At 40.8% G+C, this 27345-nt stretch overlaps 4 protein-coding genes across 8 annotated transcripts in view; all 4 read right to left on the bottom strand.

The window, feature by feature from the left end:
* Window positions 1-162: 162 nt before the first annotated feature.
* slc7a14b (solute carrier family 7 member 14b) lies at window positions 163-9759 on the bottom strand. 2 transcript variants are annotated; one of them, XM_026362866.1, is made up of 9 exons: window positions 6851-9759; window positions 6190-6310; window positions 5392-5831; window positions 5013-5249; window positions 4499-4716; window positions 4253-4399; window positions 3321-3529; window positions 2439-3223; window positions 163-1575 (listed from the first exon to the last, which is right to left on the bottom strand). In XM_026362866.1, exons 3-9 carry the CDS (start codon window positions 5690-5692, stop codon window positions 1154-1156), a joined length of 2319 nt encoding a protein of 772 aa, XP_026218651.1. In that variant the 5' UTR covers window positions 5693-5831; window positions 6190-6310; window positions 6851-9759; the 3' UTR covers window positions 163-1153. The 2 variants fall into 2 exon arrangements, with proteins under 2 accessions (XP_026218651.1, XP_026218650.1); XM_026362865.1 differs by having other exon boundaries at window positions 1154-1575; window positions 6190-6306.
* Window positions 9760-9885: 126 nt separating this feature from the next.
* Window positions 9886-11581, bottom strand: rpl22l1 (ribosomal protein L22-like 1). Its single transcript, XM_026362868.1, has 4 exons — window positions 11517-11581; window positions 10560-10673; window positions 10204-10325; window positions 9886-10114 (listed from the first exon to the last, which is right to left on the bottom strand). The coding sequence occupies exons 1-4, from the start codon at window positions 11523-11525 to the stop codon at window positions 9970-9972; spliced, it is 390 nt and encodes a 129-aa protein (XP_026218653.1). The 5' UTR covers window positions 11526-11581; the 3' UTR covers window positions 9886-9969.
* A 1313-nt stretch (window positions 11582-12894) lies between these two features.
* eif5a (eukaryotic translation initiation factor 5A) lies at window positions 12895-19336 on the bottom strand. The gene is given in 6 exon segments (XM_033325832.1): window positions 12895-14020; window positions 14340-14471; window positions 16539-16643; window positions 16982-17169; window positions 19196-19273; window positions 19276-19336. Coding segments are annotated over 6 exon segments (630 nt in total). The 3' UTR covers window positions 12895-13954.
* A 968-nt stretch (window positions 19337-20304) lies between these two features.
* The window catches only part of tnikb (TRAF2 and NCK interacting kinase b), a 48432-nt gene continuing 41391 nt past the window's right edge, over window positions 20305-27345 (bottom strand). For all 4 annotated transcript variants that reach the window (XM_026363203.1, XM_026363206.1, XM_026363204.1 and 1 more), the window contains 4 exons: window positions 27078-27227; window positions 26291-26450; window positions 23584-23723; window positions 20305-23291 (listed from right to left, as the gene is read on the bottom strand). In XM_026363203.1, coding sequence (XP_026218988.1) covers window positions 23208-23291; window positions 23584-23723; window positions 26291-26450; window positions 27078-27227 — 534 coding nt within the window. In that variant the 3' untranslated portion in view covers window positions 20305-23207. The remainder of the gene's footprint in view (window positions 23292-23583; window positions 23724-26290; window positions 26451-27077; window positions 27228-27345) is intronic.

Raw genomic sequence — 27345 nt, 5'->3', positions numbered from 1 at the left:
ATGCATCTACCTATTAAATATGATTTATGCTAATAAATATATTCATATTCATGATGTAATCAATATGTATCAGCTCTGTATCTTTTTGACAACTGCTACAAATAATTAAAAAAATAGTTTCTAATGATAAAAAGCCTTGTCATTAATTATTCCACTCAAAAAGACAAATTTATTCCTGTAACATGAAGAAAAACAAAGTTCATTCTCACCACAGAATGGAGCAAACGCCTCTAGATGGATAGAAATAGACACCATTCACCCAAAGGGACTCATCGGTAAGACTGTAAACATAGCGCACACACAATCAATAAAAAAAAAAAAGGGAAGAGCAAAATTACTGTGCAGCATTCAGGGTCTCCGAGGGTTCAGTTTCAGTTTGTGAGCTGAACATATGTAGAAGAAATCACACAAACAAACAAAATCAGTTTGAGACTTGTTAAAAGCAGCATCACAACAGCATTGATTTCACTTGCTGAGCTTCAGCTTCAAACCAAACCAGCCTCCTCAAAACGTCATAAAACCCCACAAACAAAACTTTCTGGATTTCAGTCAGAAAAACGTCTCCCTGTGGGACGAGGGACAAAAATACCACAAGCCAACAGCAATCAAAACACTTCTAGTTACCTTGTCCAATATTTTGACACTAACACTGGGTTAATGTGTGTATTTGAACTGATCGTGTGTCTCATTCTGGTCAGTTTGCATCTTTTAACTGTGACTTTCAAACAATCATTTCATATAAAGGCTCCTGACCTCTAGTGCCTGGTTAACTCTTTCCATCACACTAGACATTCAGATTCAGGCTGAAATTAAGAACCAGGATGCAGCGCAGCTGTCAGTGCAGGTTCACTGTTACTGTGCTGGTGAACAAAGGGAAGTGGGAACAGAACTTCTACAGCAGCAGGTTCTGCAGCCGCTTTAGGTCTCATTCAGTACAACATTGGTGGTGGGAGGGGTCCTTTGTATCATCTCTCTTCATATCCAAATTAAAGAGATGACTTCACACTGGTGAATATGAACATATGTCGATTTAGTGTCTCTACACACAGCATACAGCAGCTTTTATGTTTTTATTAACTTCTTTATATTTTTACATCAGTTTTGTTGAAAAACGTCACTGGACCAAGTCACACATGCAGCAAACCTCCTGTTCTCAGTCCTCCTCTACACCTGCATCAAAACCATGATTGGTCCTTCCTCTGGACCTGCTGCCTCTGCTCATATGCTGGCCTCCTGGTCCAGACTGGTAACCATAGTGGTCTCCATTATCCTCATACTGGCTCTCATGTTGCTCTCCCTCTTGCCCCTCATACTGGTTTTCCTGCTGCTCGTACTGGTTCTCCTGCTGCTCGTACTGGTTCTGCTGCTGGTAGTGGTAGCCCTTCTCCTCTGGGGCAGACCAACCCTGGTAAGGTCTCTCATCTTGCTCCTGGGGGTAAAGGTCATCATCGGGGGAGAAGGTGTCATCAAGGTGGTCATCGTAGCGTTGGTAGGAACTAGCGTGCGCCTGTTGCTCGCGGGCGTTCAGCTCCAGCGTGCTGTGCCACACTCCGTAACAACAGTAGATCAACAGACCTGAGGACGAACAGTTACTGTTAACTTGGAATTTAAAAGCCTTACAGAAGGCGGCCACGTGGAAGCGTCATGCAGAAGCACTGTCCACCTGGAGAGAGTTATCAACATTCATGAATTCCAGAAGGTGAAAAACCTGCACACAATTCAAATACAGCACAGCATACAGCATGTCCTCCTCTTTGCAGGCTATAGTCCACACAAACACAATGAAAGATCTCTGCGGTTTTGTTTTGTCCCCCAGGTTTAGAAAAGCACTCATTTTAATTTAAAAATGCAATCAAATTTACAACGTTATAAGTCATAAGACAGCTGGCAACACTCGCTTGAAGAAGCCAAATGACACTTCAGACAATCATAACAGCAATTAATGAAAATATCTTGTTCATCCTTAAAATGAGAAAAAAATCACATGTATTGAATTTGGATGTTGTAGCCTGTGGTTTTAATATAAACATGTTTCATATTGTGAGTTTGATCTCTAATGCGTTGTGTTTTCACTAAAAGTGGTGCTGGGAGTTATTTTGCATACAGTTCAGTTCGTGAACTAATGTTTAGATGTGTTTTTTCTGCTGCATAAATGTGTTCTGACATGAAAACAATCTAGCTGAGGTTGCAGCTTGCTGTTATATTATCTGCAAACTGCTTTAAGTCTTGATGTTTCAGTGTGTTCACAGTGCAGAAAACAGAAAAGCCTTTTGACCTCATGGTTTCAAAAACAAGGAAGTGCTGCAAAGCTGTTATTTTGACTTCTATATATAGCACAGTGAATCACCTCTGTGTTAGTGGTAAGTGAGTGGTAGGTGGTAGTTAGTTCATGCATTATCACTTTTTAAAGCTGCACCTGAAATCCATAATCAACTCACCTATGAGGCACCAGATGGTGAAACGGGCCCAGGTGAGTGCAGACAGTTTAAGCATGAGGTAGCTGTTGACCAATATGGCTGCTGCAGGGACAAAAGGCACACAGGGCGCCATGTAGGGCAGGCTCCGTGTGCTCTCCGGCTGCTGTATGATCTTAATCAATAGCTTTGCCATGGAACCTGCCATCATTAAGGCCATCAGACCTGAAAACGCCGCCCCGACCCCTGTTCCCTCCTCAAAACCAAATATGACGGTGGACCAGAGGAGGAAGGACATGAGGAAGAGGAGGAGGGTGCATCGAGTTACCATGCGGCCAGTTGCTGGGGTGGGACGCGCTGAGGCGTCAGGCATTCCCAGCCGCAGCCGCAGGGTGTAGTAATGACCTCCAAGAAGTCTTTTCAGCAGAGAGGCGCGGCCTGTGTGGAAATCAGAGTCATCACCCTCCCCCTCAGTCCCACCAGCATGGTAGGACGATGATCCGTCACCTCCCGAGCCTTCGATCAGCATCTTGTCATCTTTCATGTGGAAAGCTTCGTCATCCTGGTGCTTCAGTCCGTCCAGGTCCTCATCAGAGGTGAACTGGTGTGTGTCGGCCTGTTCGTCAGGCTGGTAGCGCAGTAAGAGCACACACACGCTGACCAGAGTGTAGGCCAACAGGGTGCCGATTGACATCATCTCAATCAAGTCTCTCAGACTCACCAGCAGAGCAAGGAGGGCCGCGAAGCTCCCCGACACCACACACGCCACCGTAGGAGTGTGTGTATGCAAAGACACATGGGACAGGAACCTGCATGTGCATTTACCATGGAGTTAGCCTCTGTGAGTGTAGTAGGAACCAATGCAAACTGTGTTTTTGTGTATTTGTGTTTCTCTTAGCTCCTCACCTGAACAGCAGTCCATCCCGGGCCATGGCATAGATGACCCTGGGCATGGGAAACAAGGAGCCCAATAGAGAGACTGTGAGTCCAGCTATGGAGCCCACAGCCACGGTGTACTTCCCCCACAAGAAGCCGTGATCCGCAAACATCTCCATGAGAGGAGCCGAACCGTCGATCAGGTTGTAGGGAACCATGAGAGTCAGGATCACACTCACCTGCACAGAACAGAGAAAACGTCTTTCTCACTGAGTAACTGAATAAAAGCATCAGCAGTTATCAAGAAACCAACATAAATACTCAGTTAGAGCCCATTAAGAGATATTTGAAAGGGGGCAGTTCAAATAAATCAAAAGGTTGGTGGTCGACCTAAAAACTCAATAAAGTGCTACTTGAGAGAACACGAAGTCGAAGTCGATTTCATTATTGTTTCCTAAATGCTGTGCTTGTGTTTGCAAATTGCCAAAGTTGTTTTCTTAATTTGTCTTTTGTCTCCATTTGCGTTTGCATGCATTTTCTTACGTTGCTGTGCATTCAACTTTTTGTGGCTCTAGGCAACTAATAGTATGATAGTGAGTTGGTAAATCCAACTTACAGGTGTTAAAATTCCCTCAATGATCAATGTGAATTCATGGTAGATCTGTAGTTACAACACTCATGATGTACAAACTGCAGGGCAGTTTAAAATTGGTGCATTTGTTTTCCAAAATTGTCCACTTAAAATAAAAATGTGTAGTTGAATTGCAAAGTAACAAAAGCTCAGAAAGGTAAGACATTCTCCTAATTTTTTGCTGTTTCAGAAGTATTTTAGAACAGAAACTTATTTAAATACTAGTTATTAGTACGATTATGAATTGCTGATCACAACATGCCACAAGTTGCCAGTTGTTTACAAAGTTACACATTTACATGCAAACACCTGCACATCACTGCTCACTGACCGACACGTAAGCAGTGAGGCAGGTGACCAGCGAGGCGGTGATGGCGTATGGGATGGAGGTGTTGGGGTTTTTCGCCTCCTCTCCTGTCGTTGCAATGATGTCGAAGCCGATGAAGGCGTAGAAACAGGTCGCTGCTCCCTGCATCACCTGAGCAGGAGCAAGAGATTATTACTTTTAATTCAGTAACATGACGACTTCTCCAGCTTATTCAGATTTGTTTCAACATCATGAACCAGAGTAACTCACCCCTGACCAGCCATAAGGAAGGAACTTGCCGCCCTCCCAGTTGCTTGCAGAGAGAAAGAAGAGTCCAGCGATGATCATGAAGACCCAGACCACCAGGTTGACCACGTTGAGGATGTTGTTGAAGCCCACTGAGTTACGCACACCGAGAGCGATGATCACTGTGACCAGCAGGGCAATAAACAGGGCGAGCAGGTCAGGATACGTGTCTTCACCTTTACCTGAGAAACAGACAGAGGCAGCAGCACGTTCATGCAGATGTACAAACACAGGCTTAAGGCAAGAGCAGCACTTCCTGTTTGTGGTTGTAGCAGTACATGTTATCAAGCGCTTCTGAGAATGAGTCATAAATTACGACGGTTTCCTTTATAAATTTTTGGACGACTATTTTTAACTCAGGTTACATTTATAAAACTATACCTATGCATCGTTCAGATTTGTAAATATGACATGTTTAGAGACAAAACCATCACACGTTTCTGGCTTTTTAAGGTTTTATATTTTTGCTCCTTCTTACCAAGTCCTCTGAGCGTGCCCAGGTGTGTTATCATGTAGTTACTGATGCTGTGATTGGCCAGAGAGTCAAACATGCTGCTCAGAGCTGATGCCCCCGCCGCTGTGCCGATCAGATACTCCAGGATCAAGTTCCAGCCAATGAAAAAAGCCACAAACTCTCCAACTGTCACGTAGCTGTAGGTGTAGGCCGAGCCGGTCGTCTTTGGGACTCGAACACCAAACTCTGCATAGCACACACCTGAAAGGAGAATACACACACAGCTGTAAACATCTGACAATAAGTGTGGATTAAAATACAGCTGTAAAAAAATTACATTAAACAATGCCACAAGATGCTATGCTATTATTAATGCAGTATTTTCCACCTGTTGGTGACTCACCTGACAGTATGGAGGCCACTGCTGCAATAATAAAGGACAGGATGACCCCAGGTCCAGCCATCGCCTTTGCAACCAGCCCGGCGACCACATACATCCCAGTGCCAACGCAGCTGCCCACCCCGAGTGACACCAGGTCCACAGTGGTCAGGACTTTGGCTAGTCCAACTGCAGAACCCTCCGCCAGCTCGTTGAGGTCATCAGAGCTCTGACCCATGGAACCCACGGGTTTGGTTCGCAATAGGCGGGAGTACATGTTGTACCAGGCGTCGCCCAAAGACAGCCGGCCCAGCCACGCTGCCATCCCTGCACCTGTTTAGTACCTGTTTATGTGAAGGTGTTTCTCACTGCCTGTACCATGCTTCCATCATGATCCTTCTCATCAACCGTCCTCTTCTGTGTTTGTGCTTTTTAGGTTTTTCTCCAAGTTCAACTTGAGGGCACTGTGAAAACAGAAGTGGATCATGAGTTAGGAACAAAAACACTTTTGTTTTCAGCCCTAATATAATGTTGATAATCCATCTTCTTTGTTTTTGTTGACTGTCTTTAGCCAAACCAGGCTGTGTAATTTAAACCGTGTTGTCTGCAACTGCATTATTATGCCATTTTATATTATTATTATCAATTGTTAGTTTATTTTATATTATGAAGATGTGCTTAAAGTGCATCAGACATGACATCAGCTTTACTTTACGGGTTTGTTGAACTTGATATACAAACCATGTACGAATTGAAACCAGTTGTACTTCAGTCCTGAATTTTTGGGGTCCAAAACCAAACCTTTAAATTAAGTTTTAATACCTGCTCACGACTCTTCAGCAGCAATCTGTAGACACCACCAGATGCCAGGTTTCTACTTCCAGAGCTTTACTGCAGCCGTCTTCACGTGCTGATCATGTCTGCTTTCTGGTGAGGTGACTGACTGGGCCAAAGTGATGAGAACTGTATCACTGCTCCAATATAAAAGGAACAACACAATACATGGTAAAATATATCCTTTTTATTTGCATGAACAGACCCTTTTGTTATTCAATAGTATTAGTCACCTTTAATAAGCTTGAATCAATGCTAAAGGCCATTACGTTTTTTAGAAAGGGTAAATGATGATGATGTGAGCCAGCAGGTGACGATGCGATACCATCAGCTGCTCTCCTCACTCACTAGAGCGAGACTCCCTCTGTGAAAAATTAATGAACACCAAGGATCTACTTTTACATCGGAAAGGTACAACTGTGAAAGCTAAAATTAAACCTGTACAAACTTCTGAAAATGTTTCACATTTAAACAAACGAGTTCAAGCGACACCTCAACTAAAATCACATGCCGACCACATCAAGAGGTTTGACTTAAGAGAGTGTGAAGAGCACAGACAGTTTTAATGCAGATTAAAAAACACAGATACACAAACACACAACACGCAGTTTAAGGATGCCCACCTGAGCAGACAAGTAAAAACACTCACTGCTCAATGTTTGTTTTCCCTCTTGAGGAAGTGTGCTGGGCATCTGGTTGAGTCCCTGTCCACTGCAGACCAGCAGGAAATGGTGATAAGAAGAGGAGAGAAGGCAGCGTTATTCCTTCAGACCTGACACCATGTGACCAGGCTGCTAAAATATTTAACACGTGAAACTGAACAGGGACGTGTGTGAATGTACCTGTCATCATTTACTCACCGAAGGGAGAATCAGGTATCTACAGTTAAAGGCTGTATGCAGGGCTGGGAACTGGCCAGGTGTGTGTACGCATGTGTGTTTGACCAATAAGTCATCTGATCCCTCAAAAAGATGAAAGAAAACCTCCAATATTTAGTGTTTCACCAACTGACTGACCGCTAGCACTCAGTGAACTCAGGAGTGTGTAACTTTCCTTTCGGTAAAACATAAAAACAAATGATAGATTCACTTAAGACAAGAAGGAATAACTGATTGTAGGTTTGTGCAAAAGCTAAACTCCATCCAATGCAATTCCCTGATGTTCTGCATGAAATCATTGTTCACTGTTTTGCACAGTGAGTGCAACATTGCGGTGGATTAATGAACTTTTCCACAGCAAAAACACACATGGAATGGCTGAAATGAAAGAACAACAGACCAAACAACGCACCGTAACAGAGACTCCAGCAACCAGATCAATTGCAAGTGCAGAAAGAAGGCGAGTTAGATTAAATAAGCAAGATAAGTGGTAACATCAGTGTAGAGTGAAAAGATGGAGACATTGCCTGACAAACTGTGCATGCCCACGGGTTCTCTTTGTTTGTTTGTTTTTTTGTGCAATTTACTCCATTCATTTCTATGGAAAAGAACATTTTAATTTTAACATATTTTGATACATTTTTAATAAAGGTTTCAGTGAATTCAGACATTTTTAATCACTTGAAAGACCTGCAGAGACTGATTATTTCCTAAAAGCTCTGAAGGTTTTAAATGGATTATTTGCACCTCTTCTCTGGCCCCTGCATGTTTTGTACAGTGTGAATTCAATAACTGTTTATAATTAAATATTCTTAATGTCCTTTGCATCACTTTGTATAAATATTTCTTGAAACCTTAAAATAAATCTGTTTAAACAATTCAAGGAGCCAAAGTTTGTGATCAACAGATTTAGACGTCCAGAACAACAAACTGATCTTGGCAGTGACACAAAATGATTACAATGAAAGACTGAACTTGGAAACTGACGCCAAGACACCACTACAGGAAAATACCTAAAAACCCTTCTGTCAGCAAGTGGACAGGGGACTGTCTGTACTGCACTGACTTCAGAAAAGAGCACAGGAAAGTCTTATTTCCTTTTAGATTCAGATGAACTGAACAGAACTGTAAACACATAAAAAATAACTGTGAATCAGCTGCTGTTGAAGGTGGATGCATTCCTGTGCTTTATACGCAACAGATGAGCAAATGGCAGTGAGTCCATACACACACATGTGAGCAGCAGAAAAAGAAAGAGGCAAAGCACAACATCCAGAATAAAGGTTTTAGCTGGCAGCTTCATACAGGAGCAGAAACCTGGAGAGAGATGGACTGTGTCTCCTCATAGTGGCCTGAAATGGGTAAAGAGCTGGAGGTTGTTGTTGTGAAGACTCAGTTATTCTTTTCTCTTTATTTTAATAAAGCACATGCTTGTGGTTTTCAGCCCATAGATTGCAAGATAAACAGGAACAAATACAGCTCCCATGAGGATTTGACAGAAGACGCAAAGCCAAACTGAAGATTTCTAACCTGCTGCTCATACAGAGCAATTCTGACAATGATGACGACAGCTAAAGTTACGTACATTAGAAAATAAGTCTTTAAGCTTTTTGATTCCAGTGTGACTGACTCCCCCCCTAGTTTTACTGGATGCAACAGAAAACCTTTAATATGGATTACTTACTAGTTTTTACTAAATTAGAGCTAAATACACAGTGAAACAAACAAATTCACTTGTTTTGACTGAAGCAAACTTAAAACAATCAAGTACAACACCAACAAAGGAAGCCCTTCTATTACTACACCAGTGGGAGGCAGTAATGCAGGAAACTGGGCCTCACCAAGTAAACATAATTTTGGTAAGTTAATTTGACGCTGATCATATGAACATAATTAATTTAGGTTCTGGATGTTACACATTAGTTATCCCAACTTAGATATGTTGTTTCCAATACTTATTGGAAACATCAACTTGAATTGATAAATTCAAACTCAACTGTAAGTGTGCTACACTATACAAGCTTTTGTTAGTACAAAATGCCTACTTCACTATTGGCTTTAAGACAGTTGTCTAGCATGCTATTTTTAAATAATGTTAACTATTTATAGTCCACAGTTAAACACAGGTTTGCAATCACCAGCCGCCCACTGAAAATGATTTTATCCTGTTAATACAGGTCTTCAAGAGATGACTCCAATAGTTGAGTTGAGTCCGAGTTGTTCCTCTACTTGGACTCATAATACATAATATAATTTGAGGGTTAAATTTTAAAAATTATTTAAGTGGATATGTTATATGCAAAGCTGCAGCCAGAAATTGCAGCTCTTGGTTTGAAGGTGCAACATCTCGAAGAACCTAAAGCAAGTCCAGTTGCCACCGAACAGCATTTTTTTGTATGAAATTGACCTGGATGCCTGAGAATCTCCATGTTTATATGTTAAAATTACATTTTCAATTAAAATGTTTTGCATTAATTATGGTACACAGTGCACATATTTAATGAGCAAAATGAGGTACACATCGCAAACCACTGATGAAATAAATCGCTCTTCATGATGATAATGTTCAGTTTTTCTTGAAACTTGATTTTGAGGCAGTAGTTTCTGTTGCTATTGAATGGCACTATATGACACTGGTATATTTACATTTAGTCTTATTAATCTAAATGGGGTGGACAAAAAAGAACCATACAGTACTACAATAATGTTAAATATTTAAGAGATGAGTATCTGTACCACCATCTAATGGAGGTTTAGTGTAGTGCTCCCACATATCAACACCACAAAAAACAAACCAAACACAATATAAAAACTTATTTTTCCACATTTATTCTCCCTTCCTGCTCCAGCTGCTGACACACAGACAACTGTGGCACTCTCCCGCAGACATTTACTCGTCTGCCTCTGACTCTTCGTCGTCCTGGCTAATCTGGAAGTAACGCAGTTCATACGTCTCCTTGTCAGATGCTACCACTCTAAGCCAGTCACGCAGGTTGTTCTTCTTCAGGTACTTCTTTGTTAGGTACTTCAGATACCTGTGAGGAAGATGAGTATGTTTTTAAATTGTTACAGGTGTCCAGGCATGTCATGTTCAAATAGAACAGTTCCCTAAACTCCTCCTCACCTTTTGGAGAACTGCTTCTCAGACGTGACATTGATCTTGTTCTTCATGCGGCCGACCTGGACGATGTTACCCAGATTCCCGGTCTTTCCGTTGACCTTTATCCTCTCTTTGAGGAAGGTTTCCTATTGGACACAGCACAGTAATGCACTAGGGAAGAGAACCCTAGTAAATTTGGAACTAGGGAAGGGGGCCCTAGTCCACACACAGGTTAGCTCACTAATTAACCCTTTAATGTAATTTCCACATGGGACAAAAGTTTGCTAAAAATCCTGATTATAGCTACAAGTGAAATCTTCTACTAGACTTTCTAATTCTAGTAGGATTCTCAATTTGGAGTCTTTTTGGTGAAAACTTACAAAGTTTGCAGAGTCCAGGATCCCATCCTCCACAGGGTGGGTCAGGTCCAAGGTGAACTTCCATGCTGCTCCCTTTTTGGACTTTTTGCCAACAGCTGGCCTCTTCTGCTTGATCTGTGATTTATATCACGAGCAATAAAATCAGAAACAAGCTTCTTTCTGACTTTTTACTGGTAACCAAAAGTGGCCACCATAACATAACAGCACGACTAGTAACTTACAGTGGCTTTTCTATAACAGTTGTCCTCTTTCTTAACAATGTATTAATCTTTTTGTAAATATAAAAAGCTTATATTTGTATTTAGTTAAACCTCATGTTCTAACAGTAAATACAAGAATCAAACTTTATACCTATTCTATAGTTGATATTACATCTGTGTGACCTAACAATCACTAATGCACTTATACATAGAAACTATTGATTTTTTTATATGTAAAAATGAACCATCACAACATTGGCCACTTTAAGAATACTAACACAATACTAGTAAACGACACAATATTTTTTCTAGTTTCATATGTATCATATGTAAACAGACATAACTTGATGTCACTAATGAAATTACTGAATACAGGCTCAATTATTAGGAGCCATAGTATGGTCAAGTTCATAAAAAGATTATGCCGAATTGACCAGTGGATCCTAAATATCACGAAGATTAACATTAAGTACAGACATCAAAAACAAAGCGGGATAAAACCACTGATGTGACTTAAAACACATTTTATTTCTACGCAGACTGAAACACGTGTACGCTAACGTCAAGTCTGCTACGAGCTAATGCTAACTCTGGGTTCTTACTGTAGTTAGATTCAAAAGAATGTTACCAGTCATACACAAAGTTACAGAATTCAACCCTTACAATAGCACCCTACATAATACAAGTGAAAAAAGAACAATCAGCAAATAAATTATCATTAAATTCGAAAAAAGCGAGCGGAGCTAAGTGAACTCACCGGCGCCATGTTAAGGAATCGGGCGAAAAGGAGAGAACCGGACGTGACGTAGGTGTAACGTAGGGGTTGCCGCCTGGAAGCCCTTACCATATATGGTAAACCCAGCGTAAGGCAGACATATACATTATAGATTCTCACATGAATCTGAATTTAATAATAATAGTAATAATAAAATATTATTTATCCCCTTGGGGAAATTGTTGTTTGGACAGCTGCAGAAGATGACATCTGGACATGGAGCCGGAGGAACCGGGAGTCGAACCACTGACCCTGGGGTTTATAAAGCTAAAGAGTTGGAGACTGTAGCATTGCAGAAGTCCTTCTCTTGGAAACATTGACATGTGAACCATTCTGTAGTCCAGTTATCACTTCAATGTGTGAAAGCAAAATGAATCCTCCGTCTTGCAGTGGTGCTGGTCCAATGGTCAATGACAGTCCAAACACACTGATAATAAAGCTGCTGAGTCTGGTCAATCATTCACAACCTCTTGACACAGACACAGCTCCACTCATTCAGTTGCATTTCCATGAACACGAGAGAGCGTTTAAAATCCCTGATGAGTCAGAAACCTCAAAAGACCAACAGAGGAGCACGGACTAAGGGAAAAATGTAACATGCATCTTTGTTTCCATTGAGGTACCAAGTGATTCATATGACTGTTAATGTAGAGGACTCCTCTGTTGCCATGGCTCAAAGACCAAATAAAGACACTGCAGCACAGAGGGAAAAGCACATTAATGGCATCCATTTCAGGACTTCATTCTAGTATGAGATTGAACATCAAACTGTTTTTATACAGTTCAACCAGAAAGACGACCAGGAGCCACCAAGCTGGACAAAAACACATTACTACACTACATTAGAGGTTTCATCAAGTACTCAGACGCCCTCTACTTTCTGCATGGTTTGGGAAATTTCGAAGCAGAAATATGATGTAAAAGTTTGTCCACTTACATTAAAAGTTGAGTAGGAACATTTGAATGACTGGTTTGAACAGGAGGAAGAAGTACAGTGAGCAAAATCTGATTTAGGCACCTGATGATCATAAGAGACTTGAAACTTGTGAACATTTTCCTCCAAGTATACTTCGATTCAAAAGCTAAAATCAAAACAACCTTTTAGTCAGATTTCTTAGGAGACTTTAGAAACAAAGTTAACATTTTGTGAAAGGTGGCACAGAGCTGATGTGTGCACGAGGGTCTGCTGTCCTACTTGTTTTCCCAAGTAGATCAAGTCCTGTGCAGTTTTGACTGCAAAGCCACAAAACTAAATCAATCTAAAAAGCAACTTCAGCACTGAACGGACACTTTTGGATTTCTTCACAACCTACCCGATACCCAGTTTGTTTTTAGAGACAGAAAACCAGACAGACATGGATTGCAGTTTTTATCCATTTGTTTCATCGTTTTATTTTTGCCATCTCCAGTCAGGTGACAAAGGCCTCGAGTGAACAAAAAGTTTGCAACTCTACCACCCTCCCCAGCCCGATTGAGTCCCTCAAAAGAAACACACACCTCACTGCAAACCGCCTCCTACATTTCGGAGACCCACACCTCTACACACTCACGCCTCTCAAAACAAAATAACACTCCTTTTGTGTTGGAGATGGCCGGGGCAGCAGGAGCAAGTGCTTGACTGCCCCGATGTAAGTAAGGTGTGAGCGCACAGGACCCTCACGCTCCTCAAACTTCTACACAGACAAGAGACTGGCATCACGAGGATAAATCACTGAAGTTTGTTTCTGTTTTTTTTTTTAAAGGGGTGGGGGGAGGAAAAAAAAGAAAATTATTGGTTTTAGAGCTTTAACATGCTGGGGCTCTTAAGTGCTACCACCAATCCCAGCGCTTAGGAGAAAAACGGACCTCGTTGTGCCCAATCTACGCTGGAACCAGAGCAAAGGCCATGCTGGAAGCCGTATGCTAGAGGGACAACCTAAATCAGAATTTAGTATCTACAGGGGCAACCCTCCCTCCCACTGCTTTAACACAAAAACTCCCCCCTCCCTTCCCTCTAAAAGGCTTTAAACCTGCTATATTCATCTAAAGAATATAAAAAAATAATCATACAAAAGCTGAATCCCGTTGTTATTTAAACATTCAGGAATGTGAGTGGCGAAAACCAACACTTTGAAGGCAAAAAATAAGCAGGAATGAGCAACTGATCATTATTTTTGAAGTTGTTTTATATAAAGTAGATTGTTACCAAACAAAACCTCAGTGATCAGGCAGAGGACCACGCAGCGAGCTGCGGTGGAACATTCCCAACAGCAATGGAAAACAAACAAAAAGGGGAGAAATAAAAGATCAATGATGAGAGAAATCACAACAGAATGATTGAGGTTGTCTGTGAAGGCCGACGCTTTGGTGACAGAACCAATGAGAATGCAAGAGACTGGTTGTGGGTGGTGCTTGTTGTCTGGGCAGCAAAGTCCATCTCCCTATTTGCTGGCCAAGACCTTGGTAGCGACAGCACATTCCTCCCCCATGGCAGAAATCACGGTGACCTGCAGAGAACACACACGCAACATGTTCGAGTCAATCATCTGAAACTTTACACATGCAGCTGCCGCTTCTCATTTTCCCGCGTGGGACAACGTTCTGCTCCAATGCAGGACTCTGAATCCACCTGCTTTAGGTAAAACTGTTTCATTTGCAGGTGGTTATAACATTCTCACTGCTGCCAACAATGTAGAGAATCATTTATATCTTTGGGTTTAAGCTGTGACCATGCCTACATTATGACAAATGCGTTTTTACAACTCGGGAAAATCAAATCTTGAAACATTTGTGCCACAAATCAGAGCCCTGATCTTTGACACTTACCATGAATTCTTCACCCGCCTCAAACTTTGACTCGATTTCCTTGCCGACTTCGTTCTCAGGGACACGCAGGTCCTCTCTGATGTCACCGTTGTCGCTCATCAAGGACATGTAGTTCTCGTTGATGTTAACCAACTAGAAAGGTAAAGACTCGTCAGACAACATTTCATGATCACCTTTACATCAACAGCAACATTAAAGACAGTTCACTTAATTCTCAGGAGAAACAAATACTTGTTATTTTCTGTTTATTTACTATGGAGTCAGTCTAATTTAGTAAACATGTCCTAGTATCCAATATGAAAAATTGAGAGCATGAATGCCACTGCCATGTTATCAAATAAGAGACAAAAGCTGGAATATTACACATATCCTAGTTGAGTTACTCTTGGTCATGTGTTAGATCATCCTTCAATGATCTAGTCGCTCTATTCTGTCACTACAATATATATATTTTTTGTTTTTTTATGTCTAACTTAGTTTGTAAAGGCTGAAAGCTTGAGGGCAAATACAGATTTCAAATTCATTCTACAGGACCTCCACCATAGACACTTCTATTGCAACGTACAGTATTTAAAACAGTCTGTATGACTGAGGCTGTGGTGTCAGTCTGATAAACTGATGACACAGAAGTAAATTTAGTCTAGTTACACATGTATTAGCTTTCCCCCCTAAACAGTTGTTCCATAAAGTAGTGGTGTAAATTTTAAGAAACTGTACATTTACTGATTCATTGCCACTTCACTCTATAACCTCACCCTTGTTTGCATGGTTCACTATAGAACATCCACTAAACCCAGTCATGTTTCAGCCAAGTTTAATGTAAGTGGCTGTTTGTGCCATTAATTAGGCTAACAAATCCAGAACCTTACATTGTGCATGCTGGTGAACTTGAATATCTTAAAGAATTATATTTTTGTAAGAATGGGTTCAAATAAGATACGTGTAATATTGTATGTGGAATAAAAATTAAATAAAGACGAATAAAGAATTTTTATCATCATTTTTTAATTTGTTTGAAAATAACTGAAGCTCAATACTAAAATAACACTTATGCAGCAAACCAGCTTCTTCCATACGTTTTAAGCTACAGCATCTGACATGCAAACTGATTCCTGATGCAAGTCCTGAGAATAGAGGTTTTTCCAATACAAAAAACTATAGGACAGCATCGGAGTGACAACTAATTAGTAGCACGTGCTACTGTAACCCATGCAATCAACACCTGGCTCTACCATGACCTACAGGTTTGTCTTTCTCTGAGGTGCTGCTTGTTTTCCCCTCTCCCTTCAAGTCCTGCTGGTTGTATTTGTGCATATTACAGACAGCCCTGTGTTTATTTTGAATCTGAGCCATTCTGGTTATTTTTATCCTCTGTCGCATTAGATCTGGGGGAGGGCATTTAACTCAGGTTACTACAGGAGGCAATTCCATAAATTATCTCAGCAGATGACATTTGTGACCATTTTATCTCAAACCAAGACGTTTTTTTTTTTTTATTTTACATGTATTCAGATGTTATGTCTTATGTCAAAGTGGTGAAGTTGTACTTAAAGCCATATTAAGATGTTCCTAATAATTTACCTTACTTATGCAAATACAACAAAGGAAAAAGACCATAATATGATCCTCTGCCCACTATGACCAACAATAAACATGCAGTAGAATTATCAGCTGACAATTACAACTTAACCAGTAAAGTAGACTACAATGCAAAGCCTTTGACTACTTAGTGACTACTATGAGTCACCAACCACAATGAGTCACCTGGAGAATTTCAGACAATTTCAAAAGATTTGGCAATATGGATGTAGTAATCTAGTCAATGTGGTTGAGGAGCTACAGCCATTATATTATGGGGACGCATTTTAGCTGACTTTGCTCCAAAGTAGGTACATGTGCATGCATTTTATTAATTAACAAATGTACCCGATTAGGCAGTAATTTTTTTACTTTTAGCTATAGAAAATTCTTCAGTCGTTTATCGAGGAACAAATGGGAATCCATTTCTATTACTAGTACTTATTTCTAGTACTTAATCCCCGCAATTCCTGGAGTCAAGCCTGACCATAAAAAGCTCAACTCTGTATTGAACAAAATGTGCGACTAAGCTTTTTAATACGTATACATGACAGTCCCAAGTTATATTTTACTAAATGCTGTGGCATTTAAATGTGTACAGATACCTAACAACCTGCATACCTGGTAATCTATCCTCTTGATGGAAGGAACATCCATGTTGTGGGTGGATGGGCACATATCTTCATACTTCTTGTTAGTGAAGATGTCAATGCCGACCAGGTTAACCTATAGGAGGAAAGTTGTTTTTACTACAAAGTGAAGTGAATGAACCTGGTTTGAGAATTGGTGCAGGGGGAATAAACAAACAAAACAGTCTTTGAAACCGACACCTTTGCAACTTAAAGCTAAAATAAAGTTGTCACTGGAGGGTAAAGATAAGGAGACCATACATTACTAAATAGAGCTTGGATAAGGTTGGTCTGAAATCTGAGCTTCATAAGACCCATGCTGAACCTCAGGTCTCTGACAGTGGACCTTTCCACAACCCCATTTAAAACTCTGCACTGCCAACTTACAGCTGAGTTTTATGGTTCCATATAATCATGCTTTAGAGACAATTTTACCTTGGCATGTCCGTGCTTGCCAGTCTTGGAGGTGGACATCTCCACAATTTTGCAGGGGCGTCCCTTCAGCACCACATAGCCGTTCTTACGCAGAGCAGAGCACTGCATAGGGTAGGTGGCGGAGGCGCCAGACTCACCAGTCTGGAAGTCAAGATCGGGATCTGCCATGGTGCGATGGGTCAGGGGCGCTGCAGAAAGCATTGAGAGATTGTTGTAAACAAATGCTGACAATTAGAAGCACTCTGATCTAAATGGCAGACTGATATTGATTTAACACATAATTAAACACTATCTCCATTTACTGAGCCTTTTAAATTAAAAAATAAACCACTAGTAAGCACATTCTTTAGAAGAGAGTGGTGCTAAAAGCCACAAATAGGTATTTCAAAAAGACTGATGTTTTTGAAAAAGATTAAATCGTAATAGCAACCTTATGTTGTTTTTAGAAAGATATGTTATTTTAGGAGGTTCAGATGACAAACCATAAACAAAATGTAACTTGATCTTGCTGTAATCAAATTGGTTCACACAAAAATACAAAAAGCAATATAAATGTAAAAGACCAATTATAAAATTCTGCAATTAACCTTTCCAAACCCTCCAGGGAGTTGTACTAAACAAAACCTATATTAAAACACCCAATTCTAGGGCTGATGATGGGTACAGTTTTTCCCCAGCATGTCAGATTTCTGCAATCATTCTTGTCCAAAGAGATGACCTTATTGCACCTTTAAGAGAGGCGACCCAGTACAAAATTGTTCTGAAAAGTTGCCATTTCCAAGTAGGCTTTGGCAGTCCAAGTTAATCAAATCAATTAGATGTCTTCCAAATATAAGTGTAGTACAAAATCAACTTTGCATTTCATTGGACACCGTTTCTCTGCAGCTTTGATGACAAGAGAAAAACTGTCATCCAATTTCCAAAAATGCATTGAATTTGTCTAAGGCTCTTATTAACTAAAGATGAACTATAGAAATGTAATTTTGCACAGACTGAAATTTATCCCTTATACTGTGCATTGGGAAGAACTCTTTAAATGCCCAACATGCACACAAGAAATAATTAAAGCAAAGACAAAGTTTCTATGCTCGAACTATATTATATTAAGACGCTTAATGAACCCACAGTAACCGAAACAGTCCTGTTTGGTCGAGATTCATTACAGTTTCTCCTTTAGCTCCTCTTTATTGAATATTAGGAAAATATACAATCCAAGCATATGTTGTCAATGGATACTTTTGTGTTATTGCCAGGTGTCAACCTCCGTCGTAAAAATGTATTTCTACCCGTTTAAGGGGAAAAAATATATATAAACACTGAACCTGCAGAATACCGAAATGGGGTAGCACGGCCCAACACGAGGCTGCGCCACTTTCTAACTATGAGTTAGCAAACTCAAGTCAGCATTAGCTACAATTCATTTAAATCAACATTAGCCAGTTGACTATCAGAAAAGTCGACGACGCCTTTGAGTCAACACCGATCCCAGTGGAGATTAAAAGGTTGACTTTTTAGAGCCAGTCAGCAACACCTTAGCACGAACAGTAACGTTAACAAGTCAGCCAAGTGGAACAGCGTCAGATAACGGTACAAAAACCAGCTAGTTCACATAAACGACGCATAACTAGCTAGGTAAGGGTATTTCTACGATTATAACCACTTTAATTACTAAAATTGCAGGCGCGGGTAAGTAACTGGTCAACATGCGCTACGGCTTCACCATTAACGAGTACCGTTATCCGACTGTTAGCAACAATGCTAACAGCGGCTAGTCACGCTAGCCGTCCATTCAGCTCCGTCCAAATACAACCAGATTGCCGCTCGATCGACAGCGGCCGGCGCATGAACCGCTAATAGCGTTTTAATGAGCAACGTTATAACGTTATATGTCAATTAAAGTGCGGGTTCTGAACGCGTAGCTTTCGCTAAAGCAGTCATTAGCATGGAGCATGACAAGCGACTTCCACCGACCGCGCCGCTGAAGGCCGCATGTCCCTTTGATTCAGCCTGGTAACGTTAGCTAGAACATGGACACCCACACCCTGCTCTGACACCGACTACAACCACCGAGAACCGCTAAAACTAACTCCACGGCCTCCCAAACAACTCCACAACTACTTTAGTACTTCTCAATACGGTATGAGTTGAATTAAAAACCCGGTAACTCTCCGTTTATAACCCCCAAGGCAGAAACACGCGCCATGCCACACTTACCTTCCAAGAAAAAGAGGACCGAAACTGCGCAGGCGCGGCCAACTTTACTGCAGCATCCGTAGAGGAAGAAGAGAGGGAGGAGGCGTTTATGAGTTCCGGTGGCGGCCCAGCAGAAAGGGATGCCAGGTCTGAGGCAAACATGGCAACCCGGCAGATCACACGTTCATATATATACACTCTTTTACAATTTACCAGTTGCCATAAGTACACAAATGCAAGGGCTGCAAAGTACCTAATTATGTTTACACAAATAATACATTTAAGCACAATGTTGAGGTATTTCTACTCTACTTGATTATTTCCATTTTCTACTACAATTGCTACTAACATTGTTTTCCTGCAGTACATTTATTTTATAACTTACTATTTACTTCTGATTAATAATACAAAATGTAGTATAATGTAAATATATTGTCAATCCTGTGACATTCATCTGCTATCCAGCAATATTTAAAATAATGGGCTAACATGTTAGATTTAAATTGTGTCAGCATATAAGGTGATTAAAAAAATGCCACTTGCAACATTTTTGTACTTTTATTTAAGTAGTATTCTAAATGCATGACTTTTACTTATAACTAAAATGACTACTATGTGGTATTACTACTTTTATGTAGGCTAAGTACTTCTTCCACCACTGTTCAATAGTCAGAAAAACTACTGACAGGTGGTTAATCTATAATAATACATAACTATAGTTGATTATGTTTTGCTCTGAACCTGCATCTGTGAAGTACCATCAGTTGTCAGAAAATTCTAGTGGAGTAAAAGGTATTTTCTTGCTAAGTATGTAAATACTTGAGTAATTAGACTTAGTTACCACCACTGTTGAAACTGAACTTAATTTTTTCATGTTCAATTAATCCATTGATCAGCTTGTTTCAGCCCTGTGAAGCACAAATTTCTATTAAGAGATTGTTTTCATCATAAAAAAACAAAACAAAACCATACTGTCAATATCTTGCACTAGTTAATAAATTGCACAAACAATTGGTTTCTATAAATAATAATAAAATGTTTCATCTTATTCATCACCTGTAATTAAAACTATATGGTGTAAGACCTTTGCTGTAAAAACCAGTTGGTGAAAAAAGAGAGCGGAGCAGGTGTTGTTGCTGTACAAGGAGAGGACATTTATTGTAGAATTCCCAACGTCACAGATGTGTTACCAGATTGAGGTTGTCATTTGACTGATTCCAGTGATTCAGACAAGGTGAAAACATACACTCACATGCATGTCACACACCTGTGCACACAGCTGCTCACCTGTACACTCACACACACACACACACACACACACACACACACACGCACACACTCACAGGCTGACAGCCGTACATACGTTCACAGTCTTGATACGTACAAAAATTGAAATACAAATAATACCACAATAAAAACATTGTTTTTTTTTTTTAGAAATTCTTATAGCTATGTTCTCTATTCTGTAGAAAGACAACTAAGCTTTAATAAGTGAACATTATTTTTTGTCTTTCTCTAAAATGATTAGTAAGATATCATCATCATAACGAAAATTCTTACAGTATATATAATTTTTTATCCATAGTTTCTCAAGCTAAACCTGCCTCCTGACCTTTATTCACAGGGTGTTTTAACAATAACATCCTGCACATGTAAAAGGCTTCATCTGGCCTTAAAAAGGCATCACTTACACCTGTCCCATTTTTTAAGATCAATGAATGATAAAAGAATACCAAGTAAAAGATCACCTTCCTCTCTCATAGGATGATCACAATCACCCCCCTCCCCAATCCCCCACAAAAAAAGCAAGGGTCAAAGTGACGCTCAGTCTCATCCTGCCTCACTCTTCATAAGCTGCTGTGAGTATGAGAATGAACAAAAAGCTTGAAATACAGTTTTAATGGTGAATGTGAAGTTATCCAGTGGAGAATCCTGATTTATCTGAAGGTTGCTTAATAGATAGTTGTTAAAAATGAATAACAGTTTTAGTTTACAGCTCAGTGTTGTTGTGAGAAAGATGCTTCTGGGTTTATGTAGAGAGTTCTCCTCTTACCATCCAGCTTCTACAGTCAGACCCGCCAGCGTATTGCCTTTAAATTACAATTTATAACTAATGACGACAGGTAAAACATGTATGTCACCATGCAAAATGTACAACTAAATAAACAGTATTAAACTACAGAAAAAAAGAATGAACTAGGTGCGTTAACCCAAACCAAACACTGTGTAAGTCCTTGCTCGGCTTGTTGGTCAGAAAAACCTCCCATCTGAGAGAAACTACAGAACAGACAGATTTACAGAGGTATGGCCAAAAAAGCAAGACCATTATTTTTTTCTTCATTTGCTTTGTGATTTCTTTCCTTAACATCAAAGTGAGTATTTATACAACTGCAGTGCACACAGAACAGTAAAAGGTGGAGAGAACAAAGGACAGCAAAATTAAAAATTCCAGAAGTTGGCAACTACTCTACGCCAAGTTCTTCCTGTGAGAAATGAGAGATTTTGTTATTGTGTCGCTGTTGCAGCAATAATACAATATCTACAACTTTCTGTCCCATGCCAGCAATATACCAGGCTATAGTACCACAGTTGCTGAAAGTGACTGTGCAGCATCCACAATGACAGGTGTAAAATGCCTAGTTTCACTTGTGTGTGTGCAGTATCTTCCACTCCTAATGAGGAAGAGACATAGAAGGTGTTTCAGCAGCAACTCGAAATGAGCGTTCACACTGTGAGCAACACTGTTATCAAGACACAGCAGGTTCTGTCCATTTCCTGCAAAGAGACAGTAGTGATTACGAGAACAAGAATGCTGTCCACTATCCATCCACAACAAAAAAATCAATTTCTAAGTTTTTGCTACAAGATGTTTGTCTAGAAAAAGTTGTCATCGCTATCAGAAGTTGTTCAGATGATAACAACAATAAGCAGCATCATATTTATACACTGAGTTCAACCTTTTGCTTGCGTTTCTGAGTAGCTAAAGGGTGGTTCTTTCCACACAAGTCATGTTAAAATGGTCATTTCCATTTGAAAACGTGCCACTTAGACGACTAAACAAGCACTGTGAGCAATTGTGTGTGTGGTAACAAACATAACTTAACTACATGTCGCACTGCGCAAGAGAAGACTAGTACAGCACTGGACACAACCAGAAAGCAGAAAAATAACCAAATTAAACCTTGAAAAAGGAAGACAATTGTCGGTCTAATTGTGGTCAGAGGAAAAAAACACAACAGGGAATTCTAATTTAGTGAGTTTGAGATAGGTTTGTTTTCTGCAGTAGTATTGTACTAGCCTGCCACTGTATTTTGTTTAATTTCACGCTGTATTGCCTGCAAAATGATTTTGTGTCAGTGCTGAGTGACTTTGTGCGTGACTCGTTTCCCACACTATTTGGGTTCATGCTATGTTTTCTTCCTACTGATGCTATCTTCATAACAAGCAAATGTTTAGTCACTGTAACAAATACTGTGCAGTAACAGATGTCTGATTTGCTGCAGTAAAGGCAGTCATAACACCTGAATCACCACTATCAAGAAGGACAGAGTGACAAATCTACCAGTGTACCCACAGTGTGAACACCCTGTAAGAAAATCATTGATGTGCTACACAAATATTATCCATAGACCCCCATTCAATCACATAGGGACGAAAAAGGCTACTCGGCATGATGTCAGTGTCCTTTAAAGTCTCAAGAACAACCATCATCCCGATCAAACAGTCCACAGGGAGGGCGTTGTCCACAGACAGTAGGTGGAGCCACCTTTGCTCAGCAGGCAGTGAGACCGTCCATAGGGACTGTGGCACCCCTGCAGTTGGAGGGTACCTAAATGGGGGGGCACTCCTGTGGTTTTTACTCTTTCTCTAGTAATCAACTGTTCAGCAGCTTGTTGTTTATTATCCACAAACACACATAGACACATACACACGCACACATAAATTGTCCTCTTGTCATCCCTCCACGTCTCTTTTGGTGGTGAGCGATGTCCAGAGAGAAGAGGAGGACGGTTGTTGGTGGAAGCAGAAATGGTTACCAGTTCATCATGGAGCTTCTGTTGAGGGTCATGAAAAAGACTTGACTGCTGCCTCCAGAACGCACGGAGGCAAAGAAAACCTGCAGAGACAAGGACAGCCTGAGCACCTGTCTCTGATGTGTAACAGGTTTGACTTAGTAGATATTTCAATGAGATGACCAATGTTGATTTTTTTTTTGTAAGTGTGAAGTATCAACCTCTGATACAGTGACTATGAAACAGTTTATTTATCTATGTACTGACTGCAAAACTGAATTTAATTTAATATCTATATTCTAATAAAAATTGTATTGTACTTATGCAAATGCTGTATATCATCAATGAACCTTCAAAAGTGATTCGGTGCAAGTGATTTGTGTTTATAGAACCCACCTTGTCATTCCTCTCCGACAGGAACTTCAGTCGCTGAGCTCGCTTGTGCATGAAAACTCCGTCGAGGTGTCCCGTCTCCACGGAGCGGATCTCAATGGCCTTCTCTCCCCAGCCCATGATCTGGTTGGAGTGGATGTAAGCTGCAGGTACAGGAGAGGGTGCGCGCACACACACACACACACACACACACACACACACACACACACCACACACAGGGAGGTTGGACAGGAGAAGACTCAGCACCAGTCTCACACCCAAGCCAATCACACCTCGAGGCCTCGTCTGCCTCGCCTGCGGGAGGAGATTATTGCAGCAGTTTCTGAGGGATGTGAACGATCACGACCTCCGAGCTCTTCGTGTGAGAAGAAGCTCGATGTTGAGAAAGAGCAGGTAATGCAGGAATAGTGTAGAAGACTGCTTGATGGACTTCCATAGATTTTATTAGGTTTGTTGTCAGTATTTGATTTATAGGAACTGGTCAGCATCAGTTGTTTTGCAGCTGCTTCACAGTGAGATCATTCCAGTGGTTTACCATCTGGTTTTGTTACTGTATGACTGATGAATTCAGAAATACCACATTATTGAAATGCTTTATATTGTTAATCCACATATGTCTGGCGTAGATCTTGGCAGCGGATACAAATAAACCACTATTCACGGATGGTCACGTCCTTGTCTCCATGAGTCAGTTGCTTGTACCACCATACACATGCTTACATGTCTATGAATTTATTTTTTAAATTTCTATGGGTAAAAAAAAAAAGTCCTGCTTGACGGGAATGGGAATCAACCAGCAGCTCACCGTTACAGCTTGTGTGCAGAATAAAACGCTACAAAGCAAGTTATTCGTCTGTCTCGCCTGGGGGCTGGGGGGCTGAGGCCGGGCTTGGCTGTGAGAAACTCTGGTGTGACAGTAATATACAAACAAACATGTTAACAGGAGATGATGTCCACATGTAGAAACACAACACAGAAGCACAGCCAGTGCTTCAGGACAGTGACACAGTCAGTCAAACAGGTTGAATTAATCAGGATACTGACATTTGAGAAAAACACAGAGACTTTGACAGACTCAGATCATAAGATCCAAGATTCATCCTTGATGTGCGCGGCTCTGCTTAACTCAGCCGTGTCTTGTTTCCTCCTTATGAGGTACGACTGAGTGTACTAATAAATAATAGATTGGTTTCAATGTGCTGCACTCAGTTATGTTCTAATGCAGATGTTTCATCTTACATGCGGGCGGCTAAAACCTAATACATTTCTGTCTGTTTAGGTTATTTTAGAGCTCATGCAACCAAGGACGAAATTAAGAATGTTTAAAATACTCATAGTCGTACAGAACAGGAGGACAGAACTGAACATAAACAACACATGAGCATTTACCCCAGTGCATTGAAAAATGTGAAAGGATAAAGTGTACATGAAAAAGGAAAGAAAAAGACACAAAGTCTGTGAGAGCATCTGTGTCTAGATTGCAGTGGGGCAGAGAGAAGAGGTAATGCTCTGTGGGATGTGTTGTTGTCAGCTCATGTATCAGATGATCGTTCAACACTTGGACATTAAAGGAATATGTTAAGGTTTTGGGTTGTTACACCTCTGGTCAACATGTCTGATAAAAGATGAGTATGATGCTATTAAAACTCTTCATGTGTCTCAAGTAGATCACTGTAGTCTTGTGACAATGTTTTAGCAAATAGTAACTGAGTGACACTGAGTGTGGCTCGTTTTCCTTACATACTCACTATTTTGATATTGTGCCAAAACTTACTTGTTTCTTTATTTCATTTACTTTGGCTGACTTGTACCATTGGTATTTAGGCCCATCAAATCCACCCAAGATCCTAGTGGGGGTCACAAGTGCAGCTGTAAAGTCACAATCCCTCACTGGCATCCCACCAATTAACATACGTGGGCAGGAGTATTTGGTGCAAGTTACACTACGTGGTATTATTTCATTATGATTATGTGTTCTTGTTCGTATTGTGAGACTGACTTGTTGACATGCATATCCATTTATATATGTGAAGAGTTGGTACAGAAGTGAACTATGAATCTATTAAGGGCATAACTGAAGCTGTAATCTGTTGTATGACTTGGTAAATCCTACATGAGTAAAACTAGCAGAGCACTAAAAAGCACATAGCATAGCATTTACTTTCTCCAAGTCTATGGCTTAGTTCAGACTATTTTTTTGAGCCAGTTCAGTTTGTACCTTAGTAATTGCTTTGTTTATGTATTTTTGGGTGGTTGGGGGCTTTAAAAACACAGATGACCTATTCTCTGTACTGTCCCTGAACACCTCACACCATGAAGGGCACAAGACCTGCAGCTGAGAGCTTGCAATGCTCTTTCTAAGCTACTTTATCAATGCCCACAGAAGGGGCGTGTGATAGGTCTTGCCCAGTGACTTGTGGATGACTTTAGCTGTATGTTCTCATCACTTATACTACAGTTGAGCAGTCGGTTACTTAATTTCCCAAAAACCTTCTGTATTCCTTTAAGCAGGTAATAAAACAGGTGAGACAGTCTTGGCTTCTTGTTTACAGGTGTAACTGAAAGCGAAAGGCAGGAGGAGAAAGAGGAGTGTTGCTTTGAACGGAGAAGGGTAGTGGTAGGTAGTGAGGGTGAAAGATGATCTGCTGAGACCGCTTAAAAAGGTCAGAGGTCAGGGGTCAGGGAGAAGCGAGCTGATTGGTGGACATACCGACGGAGGTGGGCATCTCGCCCCACTGCAGCACCACGTCTTTGGTGATGCGTCCGTAGGTGTTGACGTAGACACCCTCGTCCTCGTAGCACAGCAACATCTCCATGCCGTCCGTCTTGGGCAGAACCACGATGGCGTGCGGAGTCACCTGACCCTGAATCTGCCAGGGCGACACATGGGCGACACATTTGAGGTGGTGGGGGTAGTAGGTGGTTAGAGGCTGCCATGAGCCTACAGGGACTTTGGACCCCCCCCAACTGCACCTTCCCCACCCTGAGAGAGAAGAAACTGCTGCAACAATAGTCTCCTGTTCCTCTGCCATGCAATCGCCATGGAAACAGACATGAGCACAGCGTGACTCATGACTGCCAACAGCTATGTGGGGTGGTTTCTATGGTTACCGTCTCCTTCCCCCATCCACCTCTGACGGTAACCGGACCGGGTTAGAGGAGGACACCGATTCAAGCACTCCATCACTCAATCATCTTCACATCAACTAGTTCATTTAAAGACTCATCCATTCACAAAGTACTGAGAGCTGATGATAACCTTCACAAATTTATTTACTAACTCACACGTTTAATATTTAATTCTCTAACTCACAAAGTCACCCATTCAGTCACTCACTCACTCATTCAGTCCTATATTAACATGTCTTTTTACCCATGATCTTGACAATAAATGAATCTGTTGACTAATTAATTAATCAGTTAATTAATTGAATTACTTCACTAATTCCCTATTATTACCCTAATTACTTAATTTCTTCATTCATTCATACACTTACATGTGATGGGATGTAAATATCGTAGGGGTTGCCTGAGTCCACATCAATGACATGGAAACCAGCACAGGAGCCATAGATGACCTTTAACCTCTGTCCCTCCTCCACAGTCAGGTCAACCAGCAGGGGGCGATGCTGCAGGTCAGTGAAGGACTGACATGCAAAGGGCAGGAGGCAGAGAACAGATTAATTTAACATCTTAGGCTCCAGAGGAACAGTTAATTAAAACGAGTAACTTCAATTAAAACCTCTACAAACACAACCATACTAG

Source organism: Anabas testudineus, chromosome 2 (genome assembly GCF_900324465.2).
Source record: "Anabas testudineus chromosome 2, fAnaTes1.2, whole genome shotgun sequence".
Taxonomy (NCBI): Eukaryota; Metazoa; Chordata; class Actinopteri; order Anabantiformes; family Anabantidae; genus Anabas; species Anabas testudineus.
This window is presented reverse-complemented; position numbering and strand designations above follow the sequence as displayed.